Source organism: Podarcis bocagei (genome assembly GCF_964188305.1).
Source record: "Podarcis bocagei genome assembly, chromosome: 12".
NCBI classification, from domain to species: Eukaryota; Metazoa; Chordata; class Lepidosauria; order Squamata; family Lacertidae; genus Podarcis; species Podarcis bocagei.
Window position 1 is genome coordinate 42,343,320 of NC_138137.1, and position 26,716 is coordinate 42,370,035.

At 41.4% G+C, this 26,716-nt stretch overlaps 1 protein-coding gene across 2 annotated transcripts in view; it reads left to right on the forward strand.

Annotated features, from left to right (window-relative positions):
* ZEB1 (zinc finger E-box binding homeobox 1) overlaps positions 1–15,875 on the forward strand; it is a 94,022-nt gene extending 78,147 nt beyond the window's left edge. For both annotated transcript variants that reach the window (XM_081164093.1, XM_081164094.1), the window contains exons 6-9: positions 3,723–3,828; positions 5,168–6,978; positions 12,340–12,520; positions 13,312–15,875. In XM_081164093.1, the coding sequence (XP_081020219.1) occupies positions 3,723–3,828; positions 5,168–6,978; positions 12,340–12,520; positions 13,312–13,901 (2,688 nt within the window). In that variant the 3' untranslated portion in view covers positions 13,902–15,875. The remainder of the gene's footprint in view (positions 1–3,722; positions 3,829–5,167; positions 6,979–12,339; positions 12,521–13,311) is intronic.
* Positions 15,876–26,716: the final 10,841 nt, after the last annotated feature.

Consider the following 26,716-nt stretch of genomic DNA (forward strand, 5'->3'; position numbering starts at 1 on the left):
CTCTGACAAAGGGATCCCAAGAAAACTTTTCAAGAACGTGGCATTCTAACAAGAGTGACTTGCCAAGAATGACTTTGCTATTTATTATGATTCCTTCTCATTTATTTATAGCAATGCCCAGTAAGAGTTTGAATGTATATATGAAATACAACTGAGTTGCTAAATCACTTATAAGTTATGAGCCTTTATCATCTAGAAGCCAGCTTGCATTTTATCTACAATTTGCAGAATTACTGTATTGCTTATTTACATTGCATGGGCTGCCAAGTACTCCTGTTTGGGGACTGAGTACCCGATATATATATATATGCAGCCATTGTGACTTGTGTGAGTCACAATGATTTGTGACATGAAAACAAGTCTTCCATGTCTACGTTGTTCACATGGTGCAGAGGCCTACCTGTGTGCTCTGCCGTCAGTGGCAGCTTCAATGTGCTCCAGGTGTGATCACCTGGGGACCACTATGTATAAAGTGGCCCTCAGCATGGAAGAAATGTGCATAGGTGGAACAGCTACCCAGAGACCAGAAACACTGCTTCTCATTAGCTCCAAGTTCTTCTTGCACATGTTTTCCCTGTCTAAAAAGTATAAGAGTGGTCTTATAAAAAGTATAAGGACAGCATGTCTCTTCCATGCCCTTAAGAATTTAAGTTTCATAGTCATGACAGTGTTTGATTTAGTGTTGGGCAAAATGCCTTTCACACACATACTTCACTATTTTGTTCTTGGGCTGGATTTGGGAGTGGCAATGTGTTGAGGTGGGGCAGATTCACTGCTGCTGGTGATTCCTGGTTCTCTTGGGCATCCCACAGTACTCCAGAAGGAAGACGTCTGAATCCACATGAAGTCAGAGTGAGAGTTACTTCCTGTCCTCACTCTGCAGTCTTATACAGAGTGAGAGTTTATACAGAAAAATGCCACCCAGCAACAGCTGAAAATGTGATTGTCATCATGGGCAGGACCATGAATTGAGTGGTGAATTGAGCAAAGATGGCGGGGGGGGGAGCAATGGAGTTGTTTTCTTGCACACATACCCCAAACCCCAACATTTGGGCTGAAACGTTTCTTTTAAAACAACTTTTGGACTCAGCAGAGGCCTCTTTGTAAGATATAAATAATGCCCTATTGGGCATATAGAGCATTTGTAGGCCTGATTGATTGATTGATTGATTGATTGATTGACTGACTGACTGACTGACTGACTGATTGATTGCCGAGCACTATGCATTTGAACCATTAATTTGCTCAATGGCCCTTGGCAAGTCCAGATCCTAGTCTCAGTCATTTATACAACTGGGGGAATAATAATAATAATAATAATAACAACAACAACAACAACAACAACAACAACAACAACAACAACAACAACAACTGGGGAATAATAATAACTGGGGAATTATTATTATTTGTTTGTTTGTTTGTTTGTTTGTTTGTTTGTTTGTTTGTTTGTTTATACCCTGCCCATCTGGCTGGGTTTCCCCAGCCACTATGGGTGGCTTCCAACAAAATATTAAAAATAAATAATCAAACATTAAAAACTTCCCTAAACAGGGCTGCCTTCAGATGTCTTCTAAAAGTCGGATATTTGTTTATTTTCTTGACATCTGATGGGAAGGGAGGGTGTTCCACAGGGCGGGCACTACTACCGAGAAGGCCCTCTGCCTGGTTCCCTGTAACCTGACTTCTCGCAGGGAGGGAACCACCAGAAGGCCCTTGGCACTGGATCTCAGTGTCCTGGCTGAATGATGGGGCTGGAGACGCTCCTTCAGGTATACTGGGCCGAGGCCATATATATGACGATTCACCTCACTTTGCTATTGTGATTATGGTGATGAGAGCAGCACCTAAACTTATTAAAGGGCTGAATAGTAAGTCATGCTTTTGATGTCTTACTGCCTTTAACACAAAGTTGATCCCTCTGTTGTGTGTAGTTAGCAAACAGCCAGCCGTTTATTTTAATTATTTATAACTGCCTGCAATATTTCATGGATTTTCTCTGCCTCCTGGTATCTGTTAGGGGATCCATAGCTGTGGGTCACGATTTCAAAGCAGGAACCTTCACTTGTTTCTTCTCTGTTGGAAAGCTGCACTGGAGAGTCTGCCATGCGAACTGCTGGTCCAGTCCTGTTCCATTAAAGATAATGGGGGACATTTCACTACAAAACTAGCAAAATGCCTAATTCAGATGAGCATTTATAGGGATACAAAAATCCATAAATAAGCACTGTTAAGTTCAATGGGGAAATTAATCACAAGCTTTAAATCTATGTTCCCAAATTAATGGGGCTTTAAAAGACTGGCTTGTGATTCAATAAATTAGGACTAGAATATAACCTAGTAAAATAGTACCTTTGCACAATTTTTTGTTTGTTTGTTTCATGATAACATGTTTGCTGTGGACTGCATTTCTTTTTATTAAAGCAAATTCACCCCAATAACAAGACAATTCTGCATATTGCCCTGTACCTTCACTTCAATGCCAGGTATGGGCTGTTTTTTTCTAATATTGCAGTGAGCTGAGCAGCCCTTTCTTGTTTTGTTCCATTTCATAGAAGTGTTTTCTCTGGATCCCTTGTTGGTGCAACGAATTATAGTAGATGGGGGGCAAAAATGTATCCACTGGATTGGCAGAATTGCATGTATTTTCTCATACCTACCAACCTTGTGGGATGCTATTTTGAGTAGTCATGAATGAGTATATGCAGCTTCTACCACATGCAGGCTGGAGCCCTGGGCACCTTTGAATTGTGGAAACTTGACTTGAGCAGCTCAGATCAAAGTGAATTATACAGTGTAAAGGTTGAAAGCTGCTTGATACATCTTTTTTTATTTCCAGAAAGTTTCTCAAGTATCAAGGTAGACAAGGATTTCTGGAATCTTAACTCTTATGTAACTTTGAACTTAGCTGAATCCAATTAGTGCGTGCTTAATAAAAACATTTTAAATGCAGGAAAGAACAAATTTCCCCCTGAATAGTAAAAACATTACCTACTACAAAGACAACTCTTCATTAATATCTCAATTCCATGTCTTATCTGTTGAGTCCTAAAAAATAAGTAGGCCTGAAGGGCTAAATCATACTGCAAATATTTTAGGATGTGTTGACTGGTTCTTTATTTACAAGATAGTTACATGGCTTCAACATAACTTATTAATCCTGATTATTAGTTATATGTGAGCTCTACTAACTTTTGAAATATGATTTCTGTGTATTTATTTGGAGAATGATTTGTGACTGAGTGCATTTGTTACTGGACCATCTTCCCTAGAGCAGCCCTGTGATGTCGTTACATAAAGGAATTCGAGGCCAACAGTAAGAGCCGGAAGCATGTAAATGGAAAAATCAAGTCAAATAATTAAAATTTAAACAGGCTTTCATGTTTCTTTGTCTCATAACCCAGATTCTTTGGATGTCTTTTACAAATAGAATAAGGGAATGCCTTGTTGAATTTCCTAGACATGTAAAATGCCAATACAGTCTCTACCTGAAATTTTGATAGAGGGCAAAATTATTTTGTGGCTTATTTTTCTAACTTTGCTCACCCGTTTTCTTGCTAGTTTGTATTTCACAAGCAATATCTTCAATCACCTGATGATTTTTTTTAACTCTATTAAAATTCTATCTTTTTTTTCTATTGCAAATGAGAGATTCCTCACTTGTGTGTTTCGTTATACCTGTTTTCTCTTTATCTTCTGATTGATATCCACATTCTGTCTTACAGAGACATGTAACTCAATCTAGTGGTAACCGAAAATTCAAGTGCACTGAATGTGGAAAAGCTTTCAAATATAAACATCACTTAAAGGAACACCTACGAATCCACAGTGGTAAATATCTTAAGTCCTGCTTGTCAGTATAAAGTGTTGCATACCACTTGCTATGTCAAAACTATACCAAATTATAGCCTGCAGCATAAATTATGTGTTTTGGTGTGTTGAACATAATTTGTCAGCAATTAGGTAAGATATAGTGAAAGCACATAAAATATGTTAAGGAGGCTCAATAAAGAAAGTTTACTGTACATTATCAAAGCTGTTCTTCGACTGTATGACCCTTGTTCTGGCTAAATTGTAAGGTGGCACTAAGTTGTTTCAGCCATTGGATATCCAGTGTTGGTACTGAGAAGTGGTGATTTTAAAGTTTATACTTATTGCTGTTGGGTTGTATCCAAAGGTCTTTTCCATTCATGGGTTATAATAATAATAATAATTTTATTATGTATACCCCGCCCACCTGGCTGGGTTTCCCCAGCCACTCTGTTTTATACCTTGCACGAGAAAATACAAATAACAACAAAATATGATGTTCAATCTGTGCATCAGCCTCTGCAAGCAAAACCACAAAAACTGTTACAGATCCTACCTGAGATAAAGTACTGTATTACCTCTGGAGCAAGCATTTATGGAACAGCAAGCGCAGCTATTTTCTTTTGGCTGGTTAAATGTTTGGTTCATGCAGCTATAGCTGTCATGTGCCATCCATTTCTTGGATTTTGCCTTTTAAAAAAACTTCTTTTGCCCTTTTCTGGAGCGGGGGCAGGGTGTACAATGCCATTTATTGGTTCAGCTGAACAGATGAGCTGTTGGACACTTAGATGATATGCAGATTTTATAAATGTGTGAAATCTTGATTCCCCCCCCCATAGAAAATGTAGTACAGTCCAGAAAAAATAGTGGTGACTAAATCCCTACCTTTGGAGAGAAAATGCATAGTTAAATGTTTAAGTACCATTGAGAGGATTTAGCGACAGCTAACATTCATTGGATTGTGCCTTTTGCATTGTTTTTTGAAGGCTTTGGTGCAAAGTTACTTGAAAGGGTAGTATATGTGTGCATATGAATTGGCTTATCATTAGTTTTGCATCTGTAGATTTTGAGGAGCTGCTGAGCAGATATTGTGCCGGATCCAAGGTGTCCTTCCACATGTGAAAAGCACTTTCTGCTGATGCAAGTTAGAGTGTTGTGCAAATAAAGTGAAGCTAGATACAAAGTGTTCCACATCTTATGGAAGCATGATTGCTGTAGAGCCTACTTTTTTGTAGCAGTGTGTGAGCTCTTGTGCTTGCAGCTATTATCCTTCCAGATTCTTTCAATCCAAGCTATAATTTATTAGTTGAGATTCCTAGATTATAATGGCTTTTTTCTTTCTTTTTTTATATCTCTATAGGAGAGAAGCCATATGAGTGCCCAAACTGCAAGAAACGTTTTTCCCATTCTGGTTCCTACAGCTCTCACATAAGCAGTAAGAAATGTATTGGTTTGGTGCCTGTGAATGGCCGGGCACGATCAGGGCTCAAGACATCTCAGTGCTCTTCCCCTTCCCTTTCTGCATCGCCGGGTAGCCCAGCAAGACCACAAGTACGACAAAAGATAGAGAATAAGCCGTTACAAGAACAGCTCCCCATTAACCAAATTAAAACTGAACCTGTGGATTATGAATTCAAGCCCATAGTGGTTGCTTCAGGAATCAACTGTTCAGCCCCTTTGCAAAACGGGGTTTTTAGTGGTGGTGGCCCATTACAGGCAACCAGTTCTCCTCAGGGTGTGGTGCAAGCTGTTGTTTTGCCAACCGTTGGTCTGGTGTCTCCAATAAGTATCAACTTAAGTGACATTCAAAATGTACTTAAAGTTGCCGTTGATGGCAATGTAATAAAACAAGTGTTGGAGAACAGTCACGCCAATCTTCTTACATCCAAAGAACAAGAAACAATCAACACTGCATCCATACAGCAAGCTGGACATTCCCTCATTTCAGCTATCAGTCTTCCTTTGGTTGATCAAGATGGGACAACCAAAATTATCATCAACTACAGTTTGGAGCAACCTAGTCAACTTCAGGTTGTGCCACAGAATCTGAAAAAAGAAAATCCCACCCCAACAAACAGCTGCAAAGTCGAAAAGTTGCCAGAAGATCTTAGGGTGAAATCTGAGAAGGAAAAAAGCTTTGATGGAGAGACCAATGATAGCACTTGCCTTCTTCGTGATGACTGCCCAGGAGAATCCAATGCACTTCAGGAATCAAAGCACTATGATATCAGAAATCCCACTCAGCCATCTCAGCTCAGCGGTGCAGAAGCTGAGAAGTCCGAACCCTCTGTTTCACCAGAAACAGGGGAGGCTAATCTATCTCCTGGCCAACCCCCTCTAAAAAATCTTTTATCCATTCTAAAAGCCTATTATGCATTAAATGCACAACCAAGCTCAGAAGAGCTCTCAAAAATTGCTGACTCGGTAAATTTGCCATTGGATGTAGTAAAAAAGTGGTTTGAAAAAATGCAAGCTGGCCAAATTTCTGTACCATCATCAGGACCATCTTCCCCTGAACCTGAGAAACTAAAACATTCTGTGGATAATGATGACCGCGCAGGACTGGAAACGGCAAATGAACACCAGGACGGCACGTCTAATTCTGAAAGCTCCCTCAAGGTAGATAAACCGCAGACTGTATCAACAGGATCAGCTCAGAATGGTTCACGGAGTAACACGGCATCCCCATCACCCCTTAACCTCTCTTCATCTAGAAATTCACAGGGTTACGTGTACCTTAATGAAGGTGTCCAGGAAGATCCACAAATAGAACCTCTTGACCTTTCACTACCAAAGCAACATGGAGAAACATTAGAGCGATCTACTATAACTAGTGTTTACCAGAACAGTGCTTATTCTGTCCAAGAAGAACCATTGAACTTGACTTGTGCAAAAAAAGAACCGCAAAAGGACGGCAGTATTACAGACTCTGAACCAGTTGTAAATGTAATCCCACCAAGTGCCAATCCCATTAATATTGCTATACCTACAGTCACTGCCCAGTTACCTACAATTGTTGCCATTGCTGACCAGAACAGTGTTCCATGCTTACGAGCTCTTGCTGCCAATAAGCAAACCATTCTTATCCCACAGGTAGCTTATACGTATTCAACCACCGTTAACCCTACAGTTCAAGAAACACCAAAACAGATGCAGGCCAATGGAAGTCAGGTACCTGAACCAATATATGATTATGTATTTTAATTAATGAGGCAAACATATAAAGTCACAAAATAAGGTTGGGGGAATGAAGTATTCATTTTGCTAATATTCGATTATTCTGACTAGCTGCATTTAGCTAATACGAGTTAGAATGAATTTTCTGTGCAAATACCTCACACTTAATGTAAGCAAGGCCTTTCATTCCATATGCCAGACACCATTTAGCTTTACTGTGGACTAGATGCAGATGACGACAAGAATTTGAGTCTGGTATTGCAATTTCCTTTTCCATGTGGCCATGCCTACACAACGTGACTTATCATAGCCTCTACAATGGTAATGTTACACACCTTTGACCTGTGTCCATTATATTCTGAGGCACGTTCCAAAATATTTGGGGGGGGGGGTATTTTAACAATCAGTGCCTGCATTTTCTAATTATTCAACCAAATTATTAGCCCTGTACTGAATATTCTCTAATTTTGATCATTCCTAAAGAAATGTGCATGTTACTGCAAAATACTGATCTGCCCAATAATTGCATTGTTTCATGGCTTTTTTATACTGTTGCATTTCTCTGGTTACTGCTTGATTATAGTGCCATATTCCATCTCCATCATCCACATTTAGCCCAATACCTTTCAGCCTTTTAATCAACCGAATAAGCCATATGATTCTGTTTGCAGGTGCTTAAGATGTTATTCCATGATGTTGTTGCCATAGCCAGTCAGATTAAATGGCAATAAGGGCAGATGAAGTCAAAGGCAGTGAGTGTGAATGGGTTATATCAGACACCCCCAAACTCGGCCCTCCAGATGTTTTGGGACTACAACTCCCATCATCCCTGACCACTGGTCCTGTTAGCTAGGAATGATGGGAGTTATAGTCCCAAAACATCTGGAGGACCGAGTTTGCCTATGCCTGGGTTATATAAACTCTAGCCTGGTGATTAGTCAGGTGTGCTACAGACACCTCAACAAGTGTTACTCTCCCTAGCAAGGACTCATCCCAGCTGTAGTTTGATTACAGGAAACTGTCTGACTGCTGCTAACATGGACTCTTCACACAGTCCAGGCAGGAAAAGCCAACCTTGGCGTAGATGTCTAGTTATGAGGCAACAGGTGTGGGAGGGCTTCTACTGCTACATGAGTGTCTGCTATGCAGTAATGCTCCTAACATCCTGGGAGCTAGATGCAAATGCTGGCAGGCCAGACACCCAGTCCCCATATTCTTTTTTTATGCACAAGCAGCTGTTTGTACCTTGTTCTCCAGTGTGGTGTAGTGGTTAAGAGCAGTAGACTCGTAATCTGGGGAACCGGGTTCGCTTCCCCGCTCCTCCACATGCAGCTGCTGGGTGACCTTGGGCCAGTCACACTTCTCTGAAGTCTCTCAGCCCCACTCACCTCACAGAGTGTTTGTTGTGGGGGAGGAAGGGAAAGGAGAATGTTAGCCGCTTTGAGACTCCTTCGGGTAGTGATAAAGCGGGATATCAAATCCAAACTCTTCTTCTCTTCTTCCGTATGTTGTAGGATGCAGCTAATATGTGTCACTGGTCTAATTATTAAATTACTGAGGGAAATCAGTTTCTAAGTGACTGATTATGTAGTGATCACATTATTGTTGTTTAGTTGTTTAGTCATGTCCGACTCTTCGTGACCCCATGGACCAGAGCACGCCAGGCACTTCTGTCTTCCACTGCCTCCCGCAGTTTGGTCAAACTCATGCTGGTAGCTTCAAGAACACTGTCCAACCATCTCGTCCTCTGTCGTCCCCTTTTCCTTGTGCCCTCCATCTTTCCCAACATCAGGGTCTTTTCCAGGGAGTCTTCTCTTCTCATGAGGTGGCCAAAGTATAGGAGTCTCAGCTTCAGGATCTGTCCTTCCAGTGAGCACTCAGGGCTGATTTCCTTAAGAATGGATACGTTTGATCTTCTTGCAGTCCATGGGACTCTCAAGAGTCTCCTCCAGCACCATAATTCAAAAGCATCAATTCTTTAGCGATCAGCCTTCTTTATGGTCCAGCTTTCACTTCCATACATCACTACTGGGAAAACCATAGCTTTTACTATACGGACCTTTGTTGGCAAGGTGATGTCTCTGCTTTTTAAGACGCTGTCTAGGTTTGCCATCACCTTCCTCCCAAGAAGCAGGCGTCTTTTAATTTCGTGGCTGCTGTCACCATCTGCAGTGATCATGGAGCCCAAGAAAGTAAAATCTCTCACTGCCTCCATTTCTTCCCCTTCTATTTGCCAGGAGGTGATGGGACCAGTGGCCATGATCTTCGTTTTTTTGATGTTGAGCTTCAGACCATATTTTGCGCTCTCCTCTTTCACCCTCAATAAAAGGTTCTTTAATTCCTCCTCACTTTCTGCCATCAAGGTTGTGTCATCTGCATATCTGAGGTTGTTGATATTTCTTCCGGCAATCTTAATTCCGGCTAGGGATTCATTCAGCCCAGCCTTTCGCATGATGAATTCTGCATATAAGTTGAATAAGCAGGGAGACAATATACAGCCTTGTCGTACTCCTTTCCCAATGTTGAACCAATCAGTTGTTCCATATCCAGTTCTAACTGTATCTTCTTGTCCCACATAGAGATTTCTCAGGAGACAGATGAGGTGATCAGGCACTCCCATTTCTTTAAGAACTTGCCATAGTTTGCTGTGGTCGACACAGTCAAAGGCTTCTGCATAGTCAATGAAGCAGAAGTAGATGTCTTTCTGGAACTCTCTATCTTTCTCCATAATCCAGCGCATGTTTGCAATTTGGTCTCTGGTTCCTCTGCCCCTTTGAAATCCAGCTTGCACTTCTGGGAGTTCTCGGTCCACATACTGCTTGAGCCTTCCTTGTAGAATTTTTACCATAACCTTGCTAGCATGTGAAATGAGTGCAATTGTGCGGTAGTTGGAGCATTCTTTGGCACTGCCCTTTCTTTTCATCTTTTAAAATTTTAAATAGTTCAGCTGGAATACCATCACTTCCACTGGCCTTGTTATTTGCGGTGCTTTCTAAGGCCCGTTTGACTTCACTCTCCATAATGTCTGGCTCAAGGTCAGCAACCACACTACCTGGGGTGTACGGGCCATCCATATCTTTCTGGTATAATTCCTCTGTGTATTCTTGCCACCTCTTCTTGATGTCTTCTGCTTCTGTTAGGTCCTTACCACTTCTGTCCTTTATTATGGTAATCTTTGTATGAAATGTCCCTTTCATATCTCCAATTTTCTTGAACAGATCTCTGGTTCTTCCCATTCTATTGTTTCCCTCTATTTCTTTGCATTGCTCGTTTAAGAAGGCCTTCTTGTCTCTCCTTGCTATTTTTTGGAAATCTGCATTCAATTTTCTGTATCTTTCGCTATCTCCCTCGCATTTTGCTTGCCTTCTCTCCTCCGCTATTTGTAAGGCCTCGTTGGACAGCCACTTTGCTTTCTTGCATTTCCTTTTCATTGGGATGGTTTTCGTTGCTGCCTCCTGTATAATGTTGCGAGCCTCCATCCATAGTTCTTCAGGCACTCTGTCCACCAAATCTAAATCCTTAAACCTGTTCCTCACTTCCACTGTGTATTCATAAGGGATTTGGTTTAGATTGTATCTTACCGGCCCAGTGGTTTTTCCTACTTTCTTCAGTTTAAGCTTGAATTTTGCTATAAGAAGCTGATGATCTGTGCCACAGTCAGCTCCAGGTCTTGTTATTGCTGACTGTATAGAGCTTCTCCATCTTTGGCTGCAGAGAATATAATCAATCTGATTTCGATGCTGCCCATCTGGTGATGTCCATGTGTAGAGTCGTCTCCTGTGTTGTTGGAAAAGAGTGTTTGTGATGACCAGCTTGTTCTCTTGACAGAACTCTATTAGCCTTTGCCCTGCTTCGTTTTGATCTCCAAGGCCAAACTTGCCAGTTGTTCGTTTTATCTCTTGATTCCCTACTTTAGCATTCCAGTCCCCTATAATGAGAAGATATCCTTCTTTGGTGTCACTTCTATAAGGTCTTGTAAGTCTTCATAAAATTGGTCAATTTCAGTTTCTTCAGCACCAGTAGTTGGTGCATAAACTTGGATTACTGTGATGTTAAAAGGTCTGCCTTGGATTCGTATCGAGATAATTCTATCATTTTTGAGATTGCATCCCAGTACAGCTTTCGCCACTCTTTTGTTGACTATGAGGGCCACTCCATTTCTTTTACGGGTTTCTTGCCCACAGTAGTAGATATGATAGTCATCTGAACTGAATTCGCCCATTCCTGTCCATTTTAGTTCACTGATGTCCAGGATGTCAATATTTATCCTTGCCATCTCATTTTTGACCACACTTACCCAGGTTCATGGTTCTTACATTCCAGGTCCCTATGCAATATTTTTCTTTACAGCATTGGACTTTCCTTTCGCTTCCAGGCATATCCGCAACTGAGCGTCCTTTCGGCTTTGGCCCAGCCGCTTCATCAGCTCTGGATCTACTTGTACTTGTCCTCCGCTCTTCCCCAGTAGCATGTTGGACGCCTTCCGACCTGAGGGGCTCATCTTCCAGTGTCATAACTTTTATATGCCTGTTGTCTTTGTCCATGGAGTTTTCTTGGCAGGGATACTGGAGTGGCTTGCCAGTTCCTCCTCCAGGTGGATCACGTTTGGTCAAAACTCTCCACTATGGCCTGTTCATCTTGGGTGCCCTGCTCGGCATAGTTCATAGCTTCTCTTAGTTATTCAAGCCCCTTCACCACGGCAAGGCAGTGATCCATGAAGGGGGCAGTGATCCATGAAGGGGCATTATTATTAAGATGCATTGCAAGAAAGTCTCCTTTTTTTAGCTTGTTGATACCATTAATGCTGGAATTGAAATGACTTTTGGGGGGGTTTGCCTTAATAGTCGAGGATGAACTTTTAGCACAGGTTCATTGGCAATGCATTAGAAATATATGCAGATAATTGAGAGTGAAACAACACTTAAACACATACAGTACATTGGAAAATCATTTTACTTCTTCATAACTGGTATCAAAGTAGTGAAATCTGGAGCACCTATACACTACTGCTAAAAACATTTGAGAAAGCCAAATGAACACATTGCCGAAGTGCCTTCTTACAATTTTTTAGTCTATAACATTCTTGCCTTTGATATCTCCCTTCTTAACTATAGAATAGCTTTCTCTGTTCTACTTGAAAGCCTGAACATCAGACAATTATTTAACCTAAATCTTCATGGCCCCCAATTATTAGCAATGTTAGAATGGTAGGTTCATAAAAAGAGAGAGATATTGCTACATAAATGTGGTTGAGATTTAAACGAGCTTACCAAAACGTAAAAAAATAACTTCATACTGCCTGTTGTGTTCACTGCGTTTCAGCAGGTGTAAGAATGTTGTTCCTTGATTTCTCAGGATGAAAGACAAGACACTAGCTCAGAAGGTGTATCAAATGTAGAGGATCAGAATGATTCGGATTCCACACCACCGAAGAAGAAGATGAGAAAGACAGAAAACGGAATGTATGCTTGTGATTTGTGTGACAAAATATTCCAGAAGAGTAGCTCACTCTTGAGACATAAATATGAACACACAGGTATGTGAACAGGAAGGTACATGGGTTGAGTTTATTACGTCCATCCAGGGCCAACTCTAGTCATTGGCAATTAGTCAGGCACAGGTGAGAATATGCCTCACCATTCACGTAAAAAGGCATCTCCAGCCTTTCCAAATTGGGTTCAGAGGAGCAAGATTGTGCAGATAAGGTTGCCCATCCAGGTGTCCATTTGCATTGACTGCAGATACAGAAGGCTGACAATATAGCTGCCTTGATGGATCAAGACAAGAACATAACAAGTTGTATCTAATTCATTTAGATACAGGCGAATTTTTAAAAAGTGGATATGACTACAGTGGTACCTCGGGTTACATACGCTTCAGGTTACAGACTCCGCTAACCCAGAAATAGTACCTCGGGTTAAGAACTTTGCTTCAGGATGAGAACAGAAATCATGCAGCAGCGGCGCGGCAGCAGCAGGAGGCCCCATTGGCTAAAGTGGTGCTTCAGGTTAAGAACAGTTTCAGGTTAAGAACGGACCTCCAGAACAAATTAAGTACATAACCAGAGGTACCACTGTAGTGGTACAAGAAAGAAAGTGATCAGTTAGATATAGGTAACACTAGATGCCAAAGCCTCTCCCATCCTCCACTCTTTAAGAGGTTTATCAGTGGTCAAAGTGTTAGCCATGTTTAGTTTTGTCTTTGAGTAAAACAGTAAACAAAATTGTTCAAAAAGACCAAACAAATCATGGGACCTCTGTATGTGTGTGTGCAGTGATTGAGTCCCAGCACACACGCCTGGAAGTTATATTGTTTTTCCTTTTTCAGGTAAGCGGCCTCATGAGTGTGGGATCTGCAAAAAGGCATTTAAACACAAGCATCATCTGATTGAACACATGCGACTGCACTCTGGAGAAAAGCCCTACCAATGTGACAAATGTGGCAAACGTTTTTCGCACTCGGGGTCCTACTCTCAGCACATGAATCACCGCTACTCCTACTGCAAAAGGGAAGCTGAGGAACGCGACAGCACAGAACAGGAAGAGGCGGCGCAGGAGCGGCTAAGTAATGAGCACGCAGGGCCTGGGGCTTCCCCCTCGCAGCTCGACTCTGATGAGAGAGAGAGCTTGACGAGGGAGGAAGAGGAAGACAGCGAAAAAGAGGAGGAGGAAGAGGAAGACAAAGAGATGGAGGAGGAACCGCCAAAAGGAAAAGAATGTGGGAAATTACAAGAGGAAGAAGAAGAGGAGGAGGAAGAAGAAGACGAGGAGGAGGAAGACGAAGAGGAAGAAGAGGAGGAAGAAATAAGTGAAGGTAGCATGAAGGATAAGGAAGCTGTAAATGAAGAAAGCAGTGATAAACAAGAAGATATACAGAAAGAGGAGCCAATGTCAGAATCAGCAGCAAATAAAGCTTAACTGATGGTGTGGTTTTGTACAAGGCAGAGAAATCTCGGCTGGCAATGAAGGTTGTTCTGTACTCTACATGCTTTTCATGGAAGCACAGTAGCTTGTGCACTGTGATTCCTGTTCACTACTGTGTAACAAAAAAGAAAAAAGAAACAGAAAATATAAAAAATATATATATCCAGGTGTGCCTGAACCTCAAACCTAGTAATTTTTCACACTTTTCAAAGTTAGGAACAAGTTTGTGACCTGAAACAGATTAGAAGAACATGGTGACTTTGGAAGCAGATATTTAACATGTTGTAGGAAACATGTTTTATTTGATATGTGTTGGACATCAGTTTGTTTTTATCAGTATTAAAACAAAAATCATTTTTCCCTTTTTTTCTTTTTGTTGGTTCAATTTTTCAACTGTACAATTGGGAGAGATTTATGTTGTTGTCGTTGTTTTGATTTTATCAGTGAAACCATTCTGCTAATTCCGCTTCAGTATTTTATTATATTTTTAAAATGTGAGAACTTCTGCACTACAAGATTCCCTTAAGCAGAAAGGTATGATGCAGTTCCAAACAGTGCTTGACTACCTTTGTAAATTCAGCTTAGAAGGTAGCAGTTTAAAACATTTAGATGTTGTTAGTAGAACATGTTCTCATTTAAAGTGTATTGTTAGCCTTAAGGAAGCAGCTGATAGAAGAATTGAAGTTTCTTACTCATGTGGTTGAAAATGTAGTTTGAAAAGATTGTGGTGGGGTTCTGATTGCAGGGACTAACAGTGTTAATACTGGTGAGGACAGCCAAGTTGTCAAAATCAGTGTTTGTAATTGTGTCTGGAGTATGTAGTTTAAAATATGAAGGATATGACATGAAGCTTTGTATCTCCTTTGGCCTTATGCAAGACCTTGTGTGCTGTAAGTGCCATTTCTCAGTATTTTAAAGGCTCTGACCGGCCTTTCTCCAATGTGTGGCCTACAATAACTAGCATTTGTTGATTTATATTGAACTTCTATAAAACAAAATCATGGGGGAAGAACACTTAGCCATCAGAAAAGTAAAAGCACTGGTACATTTCATAATGCAATTCTTCAGTATTATTTTTTCTTTAATTACTTACTTGGAGAATTTCTCTATAGTAATTACGAAGGGAAATCTTTAATTTGTTTTATTGGTTCACTTAATTTCAGACACATACATCATATGTTATTGGGCTCATAAATGTTTCCAAATGTTAGTTATTCTGGACCCCATTTATTGACAATGTTAGCTGATTTTAACCTATCAGTATTATTTTTATTTCTTTTAGTTTTTAGATCTGTGCAACATTTTGTACTGTATGTTTTCAAACCTGGCAGTATTAATACCCTTCTTACTGACATATGTACCTTTTTAGTTTTAGAAAACTTTTATATTTATGTGTCTTATTTTTATATTTCTTTATTTATTACACAGTGTAGTGTATAATACTGTAGTTTGTATTAATACAATAATATATTTTAGTATGAAAATTTGGAAAGTTGATAAGATTTAAAGTAGAGATGCAATTGGTTCTCTTGCATTGAGATTTGATTTAACAGTGTTATGTTAACATTTATACTTGCCTTGGACTGTAGAAGAGAAGAATTAAAACGGGAATGTATCAATTTTACAATCGCAATCAATTCATTTTACCTTTTCCCAGTTTTTAATATAAAGCTCTTAAATTTTGAAATTCACTGTATGACTAATAGCATGATGCTCTGCCGTTTTATTAAGAGTTTAGCCTAACCATAAAACACTCATTTCCTTAGCTAAGCCAAGATAGAATAATCTTCTAAACAGTGTTGGGAACAATGTTTAACATTTCTGTGCCAATTTGTTCCTGTATTCATGTATGTGAGTTACAAATCTGAAACTTTTTTTTTTTTTTTTAAGTTCCTTGTTACATCATGGTCATTTTCTAGTTTTCTACCAGACTCCCCATCTCACAATAAAAAGCGTCAACAAGCCTGATTTACTGTCATTATTGCAGAAATAAAAGCAAGGAGAGGGTTGTTTGGCACATTCCCGTGGGACATCACTAAGGCTGCGTGTGCCCTGTTTCTTTCACAAGAGCAACTGGAATGACTTCCCCCTCAGTTGTAGAGCTGATAGTTAGGTGCAAATGTAATGGGAGAAAAAGGGAAGCAAGAACTTTTACTGTGAAGAAAAAAGTAACTTTACTAAGCTTCACGGCTGAGAGAAAATTTTGCATTCCTCCCCCTTTGTTGCTATGCTCCCATTCTTTCGCATTCTAAATTTTCGAAATTGCTGCTGTGTTGGGGGTTGGGAATCCTTACCAACATTAGCCAACAGATGCTCTCAACAGAAAAACAAAAGCATGCACTCTATCTACAGCAGCAGTATCTGACCTGCTTCTGGAAGCTTGCTTTCCTTTGTCCTGTGGACAACTTTGAAGCACCGCAAAAACCCAAGATGATAATTGGACTGGAGACCATGGCAGGATGTAGAAATGAAAGTATGTTTGCCACAACCACCTGTGACCGATCTCCAATGCATCCCTGAAAATCTGTTGCCTATGTATTGCTTCAGACTTCGCTTAGGTGCAGATAACCACTTTGAGCTTGGTGGGGAAACAAGTCTGTTAGAAGAAGCATATGTTGTATGTAGGCAAATGGATTACTTGAGTGGTTTAGTGAGTTTTCTGAGGTCAGCAACTAAAGTGGAAGCAACTAGGAAACTGCTCCTTATAGAGTTGTTCCTTGGTTTCTAGATCAGCAGGAAGGTCTAGGTAGCAACTTGCTAAGTTATAATTTTTGTTTTCTTGTTTGATCCGCCTGCTGCCAAATACCATTGAGCTCTTTTGAAAGGAAATGAGCTAATGTCCCTGCTGTATGCATTTTTTTAAAAATTGGAAGATTACCTTTTTACGTTTTTTTAAAATGGTCAAAATCATTCCATACATCAAAAGGAAAAAATACTATCAGTTCATTGTTTTCTACACAAAAGTATTTTCATAGTGAGCATCATGTACTTCATTTCATGCCACTATACCACTAACATACATACATATGTTGTTCCGTTCCTGCATAAGAGCATTTATTTTTAGCATCATGCAAGATACGTGCTCCCAATGAGGTAGGAGTTAGTGGCTGCTTAACTAATCTACTCACTGAAGTAAAAAGCTGAGGCTCTTATACTTGGACATAATCATGAAATTAGTATCTCAACAATAAACAAAGGTAAATTGGCATTGAATGTGTTTGGAACATAATATGAGAATGTATTAAAGGCTTCTTAACCAAAGTTAAATTTGTATTTCATGTAACTGCATTTTATCTCCTATATATGTTCTGAAAATGCTTTTTCAAAACCTCTTAATGCCTCATTTTAAAATTTCTACCCCCATAACTTGTCCTTTTTTTGTTCTCTTTTTCTAGAAATGCTGACTTGGGAAATGCAAAGTAAATACATTATGAACCTGGAAATACTTCTAAAAATAGAGGGGGGGGGAATCCAAATAAAGTTTTCTACTTCAGGCTGTAGTCTTGTGCACATTTATCTGGAAGTTTGGCCCCTTGAACACAACAGGGCTTACTTCTGAGTAAGCAGGATTAGGCTGTCCTGCAGGTTGCCAACCATGTGCACACATTCTTATTTTTTAGGGTATTTATTTCATAAACTATACACCACTTGTAACAAAAAAACCCTCAAAACAGTTACAAAAAGATAAAATGGGGGGATGACAACACTACTTTAAAATTTACAAAAGTTGAAATACTGAAATAAATTAAGATTTAAAAGCGTCTAAACAAGAGTGTTTTTAGCAGGTGCTGGAAAGAATATAGTGAAGGCAGCTCCTTCATATCAATAGGCAGGGAGTTCCAAAGTGAAGGTGCTGCCACACTAAACGATGGAGTGCTTACATATGCAGAACAGGTATGTGACACCTGTAGTAGTGCCAATTCTGCTGATCAGTATTCTTGGGATTCCTTTTTTTTTTTTTTTACAGTACTGTATTTGAGTGGGATTCAAGTGCCAATTCTAATGCTGCATGAAAAACTCCCGTTTTTGCAACTTCATTTGTGGACTGCAAAAAAAAAAAAAAATGCTTGACAATTTGAGAGCAGGGCATGGAATTTCCTGGTGCTCTTCCTGGGCTCATGATCATTTCCCCAGCCACAGAACACCCTCACAACATCACAACAAAGTGATGTTCTAGGCATTCTGGCAAGTGAAAGGGTACCTGCCAACCTAGGAAGAATTTGAAGGTACGCTAGTACATCTTGGGCCAAAAGTTCTCAACTAAGAGCTTTTCATCTCATAACTTCCAAATCTTACTATAATTTTTTTATCTAAAAAGTATCCAGCTAGGCATCTTAGTTTTAACACCAGTTCAGCTACTGCTTTTAGGGACAGTGTAAACTTACTGTGATAAAATATAATGGATATACTGCAGGCATCACCAACCTTCAGCCCTCCAGATGTTTTGGACTACAATTCCCATCATCCCTGACCACTGGTCCTGTTAGCTAGGGATCATGGGAGTTGTAGGCCAAAACATCTGGAGGGCCGCAGGTTGGAGATGCCTGATATACTATGCAGTGAGGATCTGCTATGTACTGATGGCCACCAACTTAAATGACTTTACAAGGGCTAGACAAATGGACGGAGGACAAATCTATCAATGGCTGCTAACCATGAGAGCTATCTTCCACTTCTGCTGTTGGTAAACTCTTAGGTTCTGTGAGAAAACCTTAAATTCTCTTCTAGATGGCACAGGGAACAGGTTGTTGCTGCTGCTGGTGCTGCCGCCACAAACAAGGGATGAAGCTTTGATCACATCTGGAAATAGGGTGGCTTTGTGCACTAATTTTGATTTCAGGTGGTGTTTCTTTAATACACTAATGAAAAGCCAGATGACTCCTAAACGTGGTTTCCTTGCATTTCTTCCTGCAGGGTAAGTTGCAAGAAGGGAAAGGAAAGGAAAGGAAAGACAGTGTCTTACACATAGCTTTTATGTAAGCACTTCCTACTACGTTGCATCCAAATTACACGGGATGCTCAGTTGCAGAAGTTCCTGTCCTCTCTGATATTTTTTTCCATTTGGTTAATTAGCTGTTCTCTGTCTTGAAAGGAAGAAATACAAAAGTGCCCGGCCAGAAGATAAAGTTGCCACCTTGTTTCTCTAGGTTGCAGCCTAACAACAATATTAAAGAGGGAACAGTACTCACAATTTGTCAGACTTTTGCTGTCACATCTGCGTTGTATGTTACCGACTCAAACACAACTAGTTATACTGTTGGGTACCGCAGATTATTCTTTTAAACTTCTTTTTAAAAGAAGACAGATTAGCATCTTTAAAGCAATTTTAAAACTGGTTTTAACTTCAAGTGGCAAAGCATTATTGGGAATATAAAAGTGAGCAACAGAAAAACATGAAGCAAAAAAAAACCCCTAAACCTAAAATCTGATTGTGTGATCTTTTCCTTAACAGGTGTGCATTGAAGAGTAACAATACAATTGAGAATGAAATAAAGGTTTAATAAAAAGTTTCTGTATCCTGTAATTTGTCTTATGTCCTTAAATGGGGGGAAAGCAAGTACAGTAAGTCCTGCCTGAATATTTGCTTCAGTTTCATCACTACAGGACGGTGACTTCACAAATGCCCCATAATATCAAGTGCCATAACATCTGTTTCCCACTTTTCTTCCAAGGAACTCAGAGCAGCAGCATTCATGGAGCTCATTTTTATTCTCACATCACACTAATTCTGCAAAATAGGCTGAGCCGATGGATAGTAGCGTGTTTGTCTCTGTAATGCAGCTGCTAGGATGCTCAGTGGAACAACCAGCTTTGCACGTATTACAGCTGTGTTGAAAGATTTGCACTGACTGCCTATTAACAAGCGAGTCAAGTTCATCATTTTGTTATAGGTGTTTAAAGTCCAAAACACTTGGGGACCAGGGATACCTAGCAGGCTACTTCCATTGACACAAGCCGGGTTAGGTTCTGTCTGCTTATTGTTTCATAGCCAGTGGAGTGTTATTTAGTAACAGCGCAGAAAAGGGCCTTCTTTGTGATGGCACTCATCTTATACCAGGAAGCTAGTCCTGCAGACCTAACACACTGGCCAAATGTCCAGGAGCTGTAAAAGGGAATCTGATATCAACACATCAGGAGATTGCTTCTACCGCATAAGCCCCACTGCCTGTTTATGTTAAGCACTTAAGAAAATGTGCTGTATATATTTGGGGTGAGATTCTGTTGCAAGGAGGGCCTTATGTAATTCCCTGCGTATTCTCCCCTGCCAGAATGGTTCATACTCAAGCAGATCAGTGTTTCTAGCCTTCAAACAATCCGTGTGGGTGGCTGAGCAGAGGCCGGCAAGAGTGTCAGTCGGTTAAAAAGAGCAGGCTAATGGAACTGCTTGTTCTGATCTGAACTCGCTTCCTCCAATCAAACCCTCCCAAGTCCACAAACCACACCACAAACGCATATTGCATGCAAACTGGGCATTTCACTTCAGTCCCATTTTGTCGTTCTGGTGTGAGATAACAGGTGTGAACTCAGCGGTTCCACGCTTTCCTCGCCACCCTATAAAAATGTACAGAGGTGTTGTTTTTCCCATTTCAACGACAAAAATACAACTGTTTCAGGCAGAAATTAGGCCTAAAGATTTGTTATTCATTCCCCCTCCCTTTTAAGATCTCTGTTCTGTGTTTTTCCCCCCCTGCACTATTTTGCCATGAAAGGGCTATGTCTAAAAGCAGCTCTTGTCAGCTCACACTGTAAAGTGGCTTAATAAGCTAATTTGTCTGTCACGTTTGTTATTACAATGTTTCCATCATCCTGCTTAAAATACAGAATCTCACTATTGTGAATTCTCTCTCCTATCAGTATTCCAGCACTGCTAAACAAGACCACTGAACTTTGGGATTTTCAGTTGCAATTAGCGTGCCGTCAAACTGGAGTTAACAGGTACACAAGGTGTACATATTGGTGTGACCTCTTCCCTTCGAGCTGATCTGCCAAGCACATGTCTCTTCCAGTGCTAAAATTGTGTGTGTTGCCATCTGAGGGGGGAGAGATGTTGCCAGGTAATAGAATACAAATATAATGCCAACCCTATGTGAAAAGGGGTGTGCGTGTTTTTCAGCTTGTGGAGACAATGATATTTCAAAGTGAATGTTGCAAGAATTAATTGGATAGGACATGGCGCCGGACCTCATGAAAACAGCTTGTTCATTTGACTTGCTGTTATGAAGCCCCGCTCACATATCATAAAGGATGTGTACCTGTTTTCATCCGACAGGTGATTTAGCACTTTCCAACTGTTTCCTATAGAAAAGCCTATCGCGGGGACAGGATATTTATCTAGCTTCACACAGGCTTTCTGGGAACATTTCATCAAAGTCGTAATGCTGTTCCCATGTGTCTCTTGCCGCATCACACAGACACATCCACCGCATTACTCATCTGTTCATAATGGAAGTCTATACATCACAGTTGTGCAGGTATCGTCCAGTGCACCATATAGAAAATTCATTTAAAAAAATATGATTTAATTAGCCGCAGAGCCTGATGCTGGGATATGCAGATATTTCATCTGTAAGACATTTTATGGAGCTTGGCTTTGAAATGCTGGTACGCAAGTGCTATAAACTCAGGGTAAATAAGATTTCATAGCCTCTATCCTCCAAGGGTTGCATATACAATTATAAAGGAGGCAATTTGCAATAACTGAGTGGGAGACAGTCTGGGTTAATTGGTGCAGTGGAACCACATAATGCATTCAGACATAAATAATTGCTTCTAACTGCGTTGTTATTTGTTTTGCTTTATTGATATAATGTCCTCAAAATCCCTCTTTAAAACTTTCCTGTCATTTCCAATAAACTCCCAAGTAAGGAACTAGGGATGATCAGACTATTTTGCATAATTCTCTTCCCCTCCCCTTCCTAAATTAATACTTTTCAAGCCCGTTTGAAATGTCCATCCTCTCTCGTTTCTTGGCAAAACATGAGGGTAAGCTAAGAATATGTGTCAGGTGAAAACAGCTTTATGGTTTAGGGCTGTCAATTGATAGATGGGGTTTTGTTTTGTTCAGCTGTCTTGCTTTTAACTAATGGATTAAACTGATTAAAAATCAGCACTATGGTATCTTGACAGAAGTGGGTGTATTACAAGATGTTTAATGAAAGTATCAGTCTCTCTGGGCTGCCCAACGTAGACAAAATGTCCTCAAATGTATTACTCGAATCATTCTGTTGCTAGATTGGATGGGTGGATGGATCAAAACAAAGTAGCTACACTCTTTGAAAAGGAAATGGCTTTGTTTAAAATAGTGCATTTTCTCCATTGAAGTAGGCAAGTCCTATATATTTAGACCAAACAACCAATTTTTGTTTAGGGTGCTTTAGCATATTTTGCAGCCTAAGCATTGCAACAAGTAGTGTGTCATATACACAAAACAGTTTTGTAGCAAATGAATATTTAATTTAATTTAAAAACAAAAATTGACAAATTATTATGTTCCATATTATTATTTTTTAAAAAACAAGTGTGCTTGGAGGCTTACTTCTGTTCCTTTGCCTTTACACTATTTTAGGCAACCCAGCCTCCAAGAAGCTACCCTTAAATCTGGCCCTGATCTCCCTGACAAGGATCCTATAAGGTTGTGCTGGGCATGTGACCCTCTCTTTCTGTCTTTCACCATCCTGGAGTCTTCTCATGATATAAGCCCTCCTTGTATACCTGGTACAGCAAATCTGTGCCCCTCCAGAATTGTTGGGTTCCCAAGCCCTATCAGCTCCATCCCACCAGCATGGCTAACGGCCATGGTTGATGGGACCTGTAGTTCAACCATATCTGGAGGGCTACAAGTTTCCCATCTTTCCTCTGTGCACCCGCCATCAGGCAGTGTCGCAGAACGAGCCAGTCAGTAAATCACACAGTTCAAGGTTGGAGTTAGCTCTTTAGTAGCAAAATCATGATCTTCACAGACTTGGCTGAATGTCAGGCCAAATCAGCCCAGCAGCTCATTCCCTGTAGGTCTTACTCCGTGAAATCAGTTGCTGAGATGGTCCCCATCTCTCCGTGGTCATCTATATCTCCTTTCCAGGACTTCTTCCAAGCAATCAGAGGCTGTGCCTGTGCCTTTGCTACACCCATTTCACGCCCCTCCTGGTTCTGGGAGGCATGCGGGAGGAGAGCTTGTCACAGCAGGAGGGGAAGCCTCCCATGACTCTTCACCAGCCTGACTCACCTCTGCTTCTTGACCTCCCATCTCCCACTCGCCTGCTTCAGCTTCAGCTTCAGCCTCTGATCCTGGACTTCTCTCTGCCACAAACTCTCCCAGCTCACTAAGCCCTATTACCTCTTCAGCTTCTGACACCTCCTCTTCCCAATCTTCTCCCTCTGACCAATCATCGTAGTCCCACCACCACTGTCTGGGCTGAGCCTTTCTTCCCTTAATGGTTCCCCAGCTGGTTCCTCCCAGCATTCCTCTGCATCAAACCATTTCATGGCATCCAGGCAAGTTGGTGGTACAAATAACACAGCCCAGGCTCTCCATGAAGGATGGACCAAACATAACAGGGAGGGAATGAAATGTGTGATGTTTACCGAACTCTGAGTCACCTTGGCATTAGGCTGTGAAATTGTCTGTATAATTAGAGATTGCTAATGACTTCGCCCAGGCATTCTGTCTCCCACTGTTTTCATCTCTTCAGCAACGCTACCTCAGCACACTTCTTCAGTTTCTGGCTGCATTTCACTAAGTTGGGGGGGGGGGCTGCCAGTGTTTTATCAGACTGCTCGACAAACAAGTAAGAGGGATGCGTCTTCGTCCTTTGAGCTGTTATCTCCGTTTCAGACACAATGGAGACAAGACAGCGAATGGGGATTGTTTCCACAGGTGTTCCCTCGAAATGGTGAGTCGGGAGGAAGAAGTTATCATGCCTATAAAACAGTGTGTGCTATTTCTCTGCAAAGCAGGATGTCTCCTGTCTGCTCTCAAGATGGTTAATTCATAATACAGAGGCCCCTTTGAGGCATTTTGACAGGACGGAAAGAGGAAGAAATGCCAACATGTGAGTCAGGTGCAGACCCCTCCCCCAGCATAGCAAGTAAACTTCCAAAACACAAAGACAAAAATACAATTAGCATGAATACCAGGGTTGTTTCTCCTCCCACATTTGAATTGGTGTACGTTTCAAGGAGACTGGTAATTTGGGCTTCACAGACCCCTACCACTCTAGGGATGCAGGGCCACTGTGGAAGAGACCTCGGGCCTGCCAACTGCCTAGGCAGGGATGTGAGGAGAAACTCCCTCGACCGTGTGAGCTGGCTGATATGGGTGAAGGCGAGAGATGTCAGAAAAATAAGAGGCGAGTGTGGCAGAAAGAACAAAGGTAGGCTGTTTGGGCTTTGGGTCTGCCCACCACCAAGAAATGCAGATTCCAAGAGTTTTCTTCTAAGGGAATGCAAACTTCGACATACAGTGGTACCTCGGGTTAAGTACTTCATTCGTTCCAGAGGTCTGTACTTAACCTGAAACTGTTCTTAAACTGAAGCACCACTTTAGCTAATGGGGCCTCCCACTACCGCCACACCGCCGGAGCACGATTTCTGTTCTCAACCTGAAGCAAAGTTCTTAACCTGAAGCACTATTTCTGAGTTAGCAGAGTCTGTAACCTGAAGCGTATGTAACCTGAAGCGTATGTAACACGAGGTACCACTGTAAAAGGGTCCCCATCTCTGCTTTTAGAAACACAAAGTATGACTATTTTGCCACACACTCTCTATCTTGATAATAATACCGTGAGCCAAAGAAATACGCCTGGCAACTCCCACATCACTTATACCCATGTGAGGCAGGCTCTGAGGAGGGGGAACCCTCTTAGACTGTCCTCTTGCTTAGAAATTCGGGTAGATGAGGCACCTCTTCCAGGTCTCTCAGAGCCTGTAAACCTCTTTGTGTCAGGCCAAATAACTTCCTCCCTAGAAGTTCCCAATTTAAGAGAAATGGTAGGAGCTATTAACCTCTATGATGTGTACTGATAAGGGGGGCACTTCCTAGACTGTCATAATTTGGGGGTGGGGTTCAGTCACACAGTGGCAAATCCGGGTTGCACAATGAAAGTTGATCTGACCCTCTTGCACAACAGACCTGCTTCTCCTAAAAAAAGCGGGCATTTGCTATGAGGAGAGCGACAGGAGACTGCACTGGAAAGGGGGAATAGTGCTCGCTGGGTGCAATGCAGTTTAACCTCAGAATTGCTGCTCAGTAAAGAACCAGCATCATCTAACCTCCCTGCAAACAAATCAGGATGCATGCTCAATAAACAGGTCACCTGGAAGCGATAGATTTTAAAAAGAAAAGAAAACCCTTCCCCGGGGGCACAGTGCTTTATAGTCTAAATCGCAAAGAGAAAGTGTGCTACTTCTGGGAAGAGCTTTCTCAAAAATCTAATTGACAAATATTTTCAGCATCTCTGCTTGTTTGCTTGCTTCATTTCATTTATGAATCAATTCCCATAAAACAGCCCAAAGCAATTAACAATAAAAACATCAACAATGAAAGCATTTTTTATTAAAAAAAGAAAAAAAGCATTTCACATCCGATGCAGACTGGGATAAGAAGCTTCACTTTAAAGGCTTGAAGGAAAAAGTGCTAACAGTTGTCAAAAAATAACAGAGATGGTGCCTGTCTGATATATAAAATGGGAGGGAATACTCTTTGAGGAGCGGGTGAACGGAATACAGTGGTACCTCTGGTTACATAATTAATTCGTTCCGGAGGTCCGTTCTTAACCAGAAACTGTTCTTAACCTGAAGCACCACTTTAGCTAATGGGGCCTGCCACTGCTGCCGCGCCGCTGCCGCACAATTTCTGTTCTCATCCTGAAGCAAAGTTCTTAACCTGAGGTAATATTTATGGCTTAGCAGAGTCTGTAACCTGAAGCGTATGTAACCCGAGGTACCACTGTATTGGCTTGGGTGTGAGGAGAGTGGTTGAACTGCCACCCCATATTGACAGCAGGTGGGGAGCCTATGGAGAGTGTGATGATGTATCACAACATCCCTGGCATGCAGGGGGGGGGGGGATACCGTATTGGCCTGAATATAAGCAGCACTCCCCCCCCCCCCAAATTCTGACTGTGAAAAGTTAAAGTGTGGCTTATATTTGCAACCTTATGGTATGCAGCCAGGAGCGTGGGGCAAACAGCGCCAGGAGCACGGCAAAGTGGTGGCCGCCCTGTGCTTAGTCCCCCATCCTCTCCCCCAAGGCCAGGAAGGGAGAGAGCGAGGAAGGGGAAGGCTGCTGGCAACGCAGCGTGGCTCCCTACACACCCAGTATGCAGCCAGGAGCAGCGAGGAAGGGAGCGGCTTATATTTGGGTATTTTTCCTTTTCTTCCTCCCCACTCTAATTTTAAAGGTGTGGCTTATATTCAGGTGTGGCTTATATTTGGGCCAATAAGGTATTGATAGGAGAGACAGGTGCTTCCACAAAAAGCCCAATTCCTACATCATACAGAAAGGAGTGCCGTGATCTATAACAGATGCCTTTTCCACCCAGTTCAGAAGACACAAGAAACAGCCTCAGGACCTGAGCTGAAATGGCCCGTGATATTAAGCCAAACAAGCAGGTTCCCAAAGATCAGATCATGACTGCTTTGTGCCTCCTCCAGTTCTGCTCCTGCTGCACTACTGAAAGCAAAGCCAAGGTTTGGCTCAGCATTATATATGAACCCAGGCTTGTGGTTTATTTCTCTCCAGGCAAACCACAAGCTGTTAACCAAGATTTGTTCTCTAGCTTACCACCTACGGCTTGCCTGGAGCAAAATAA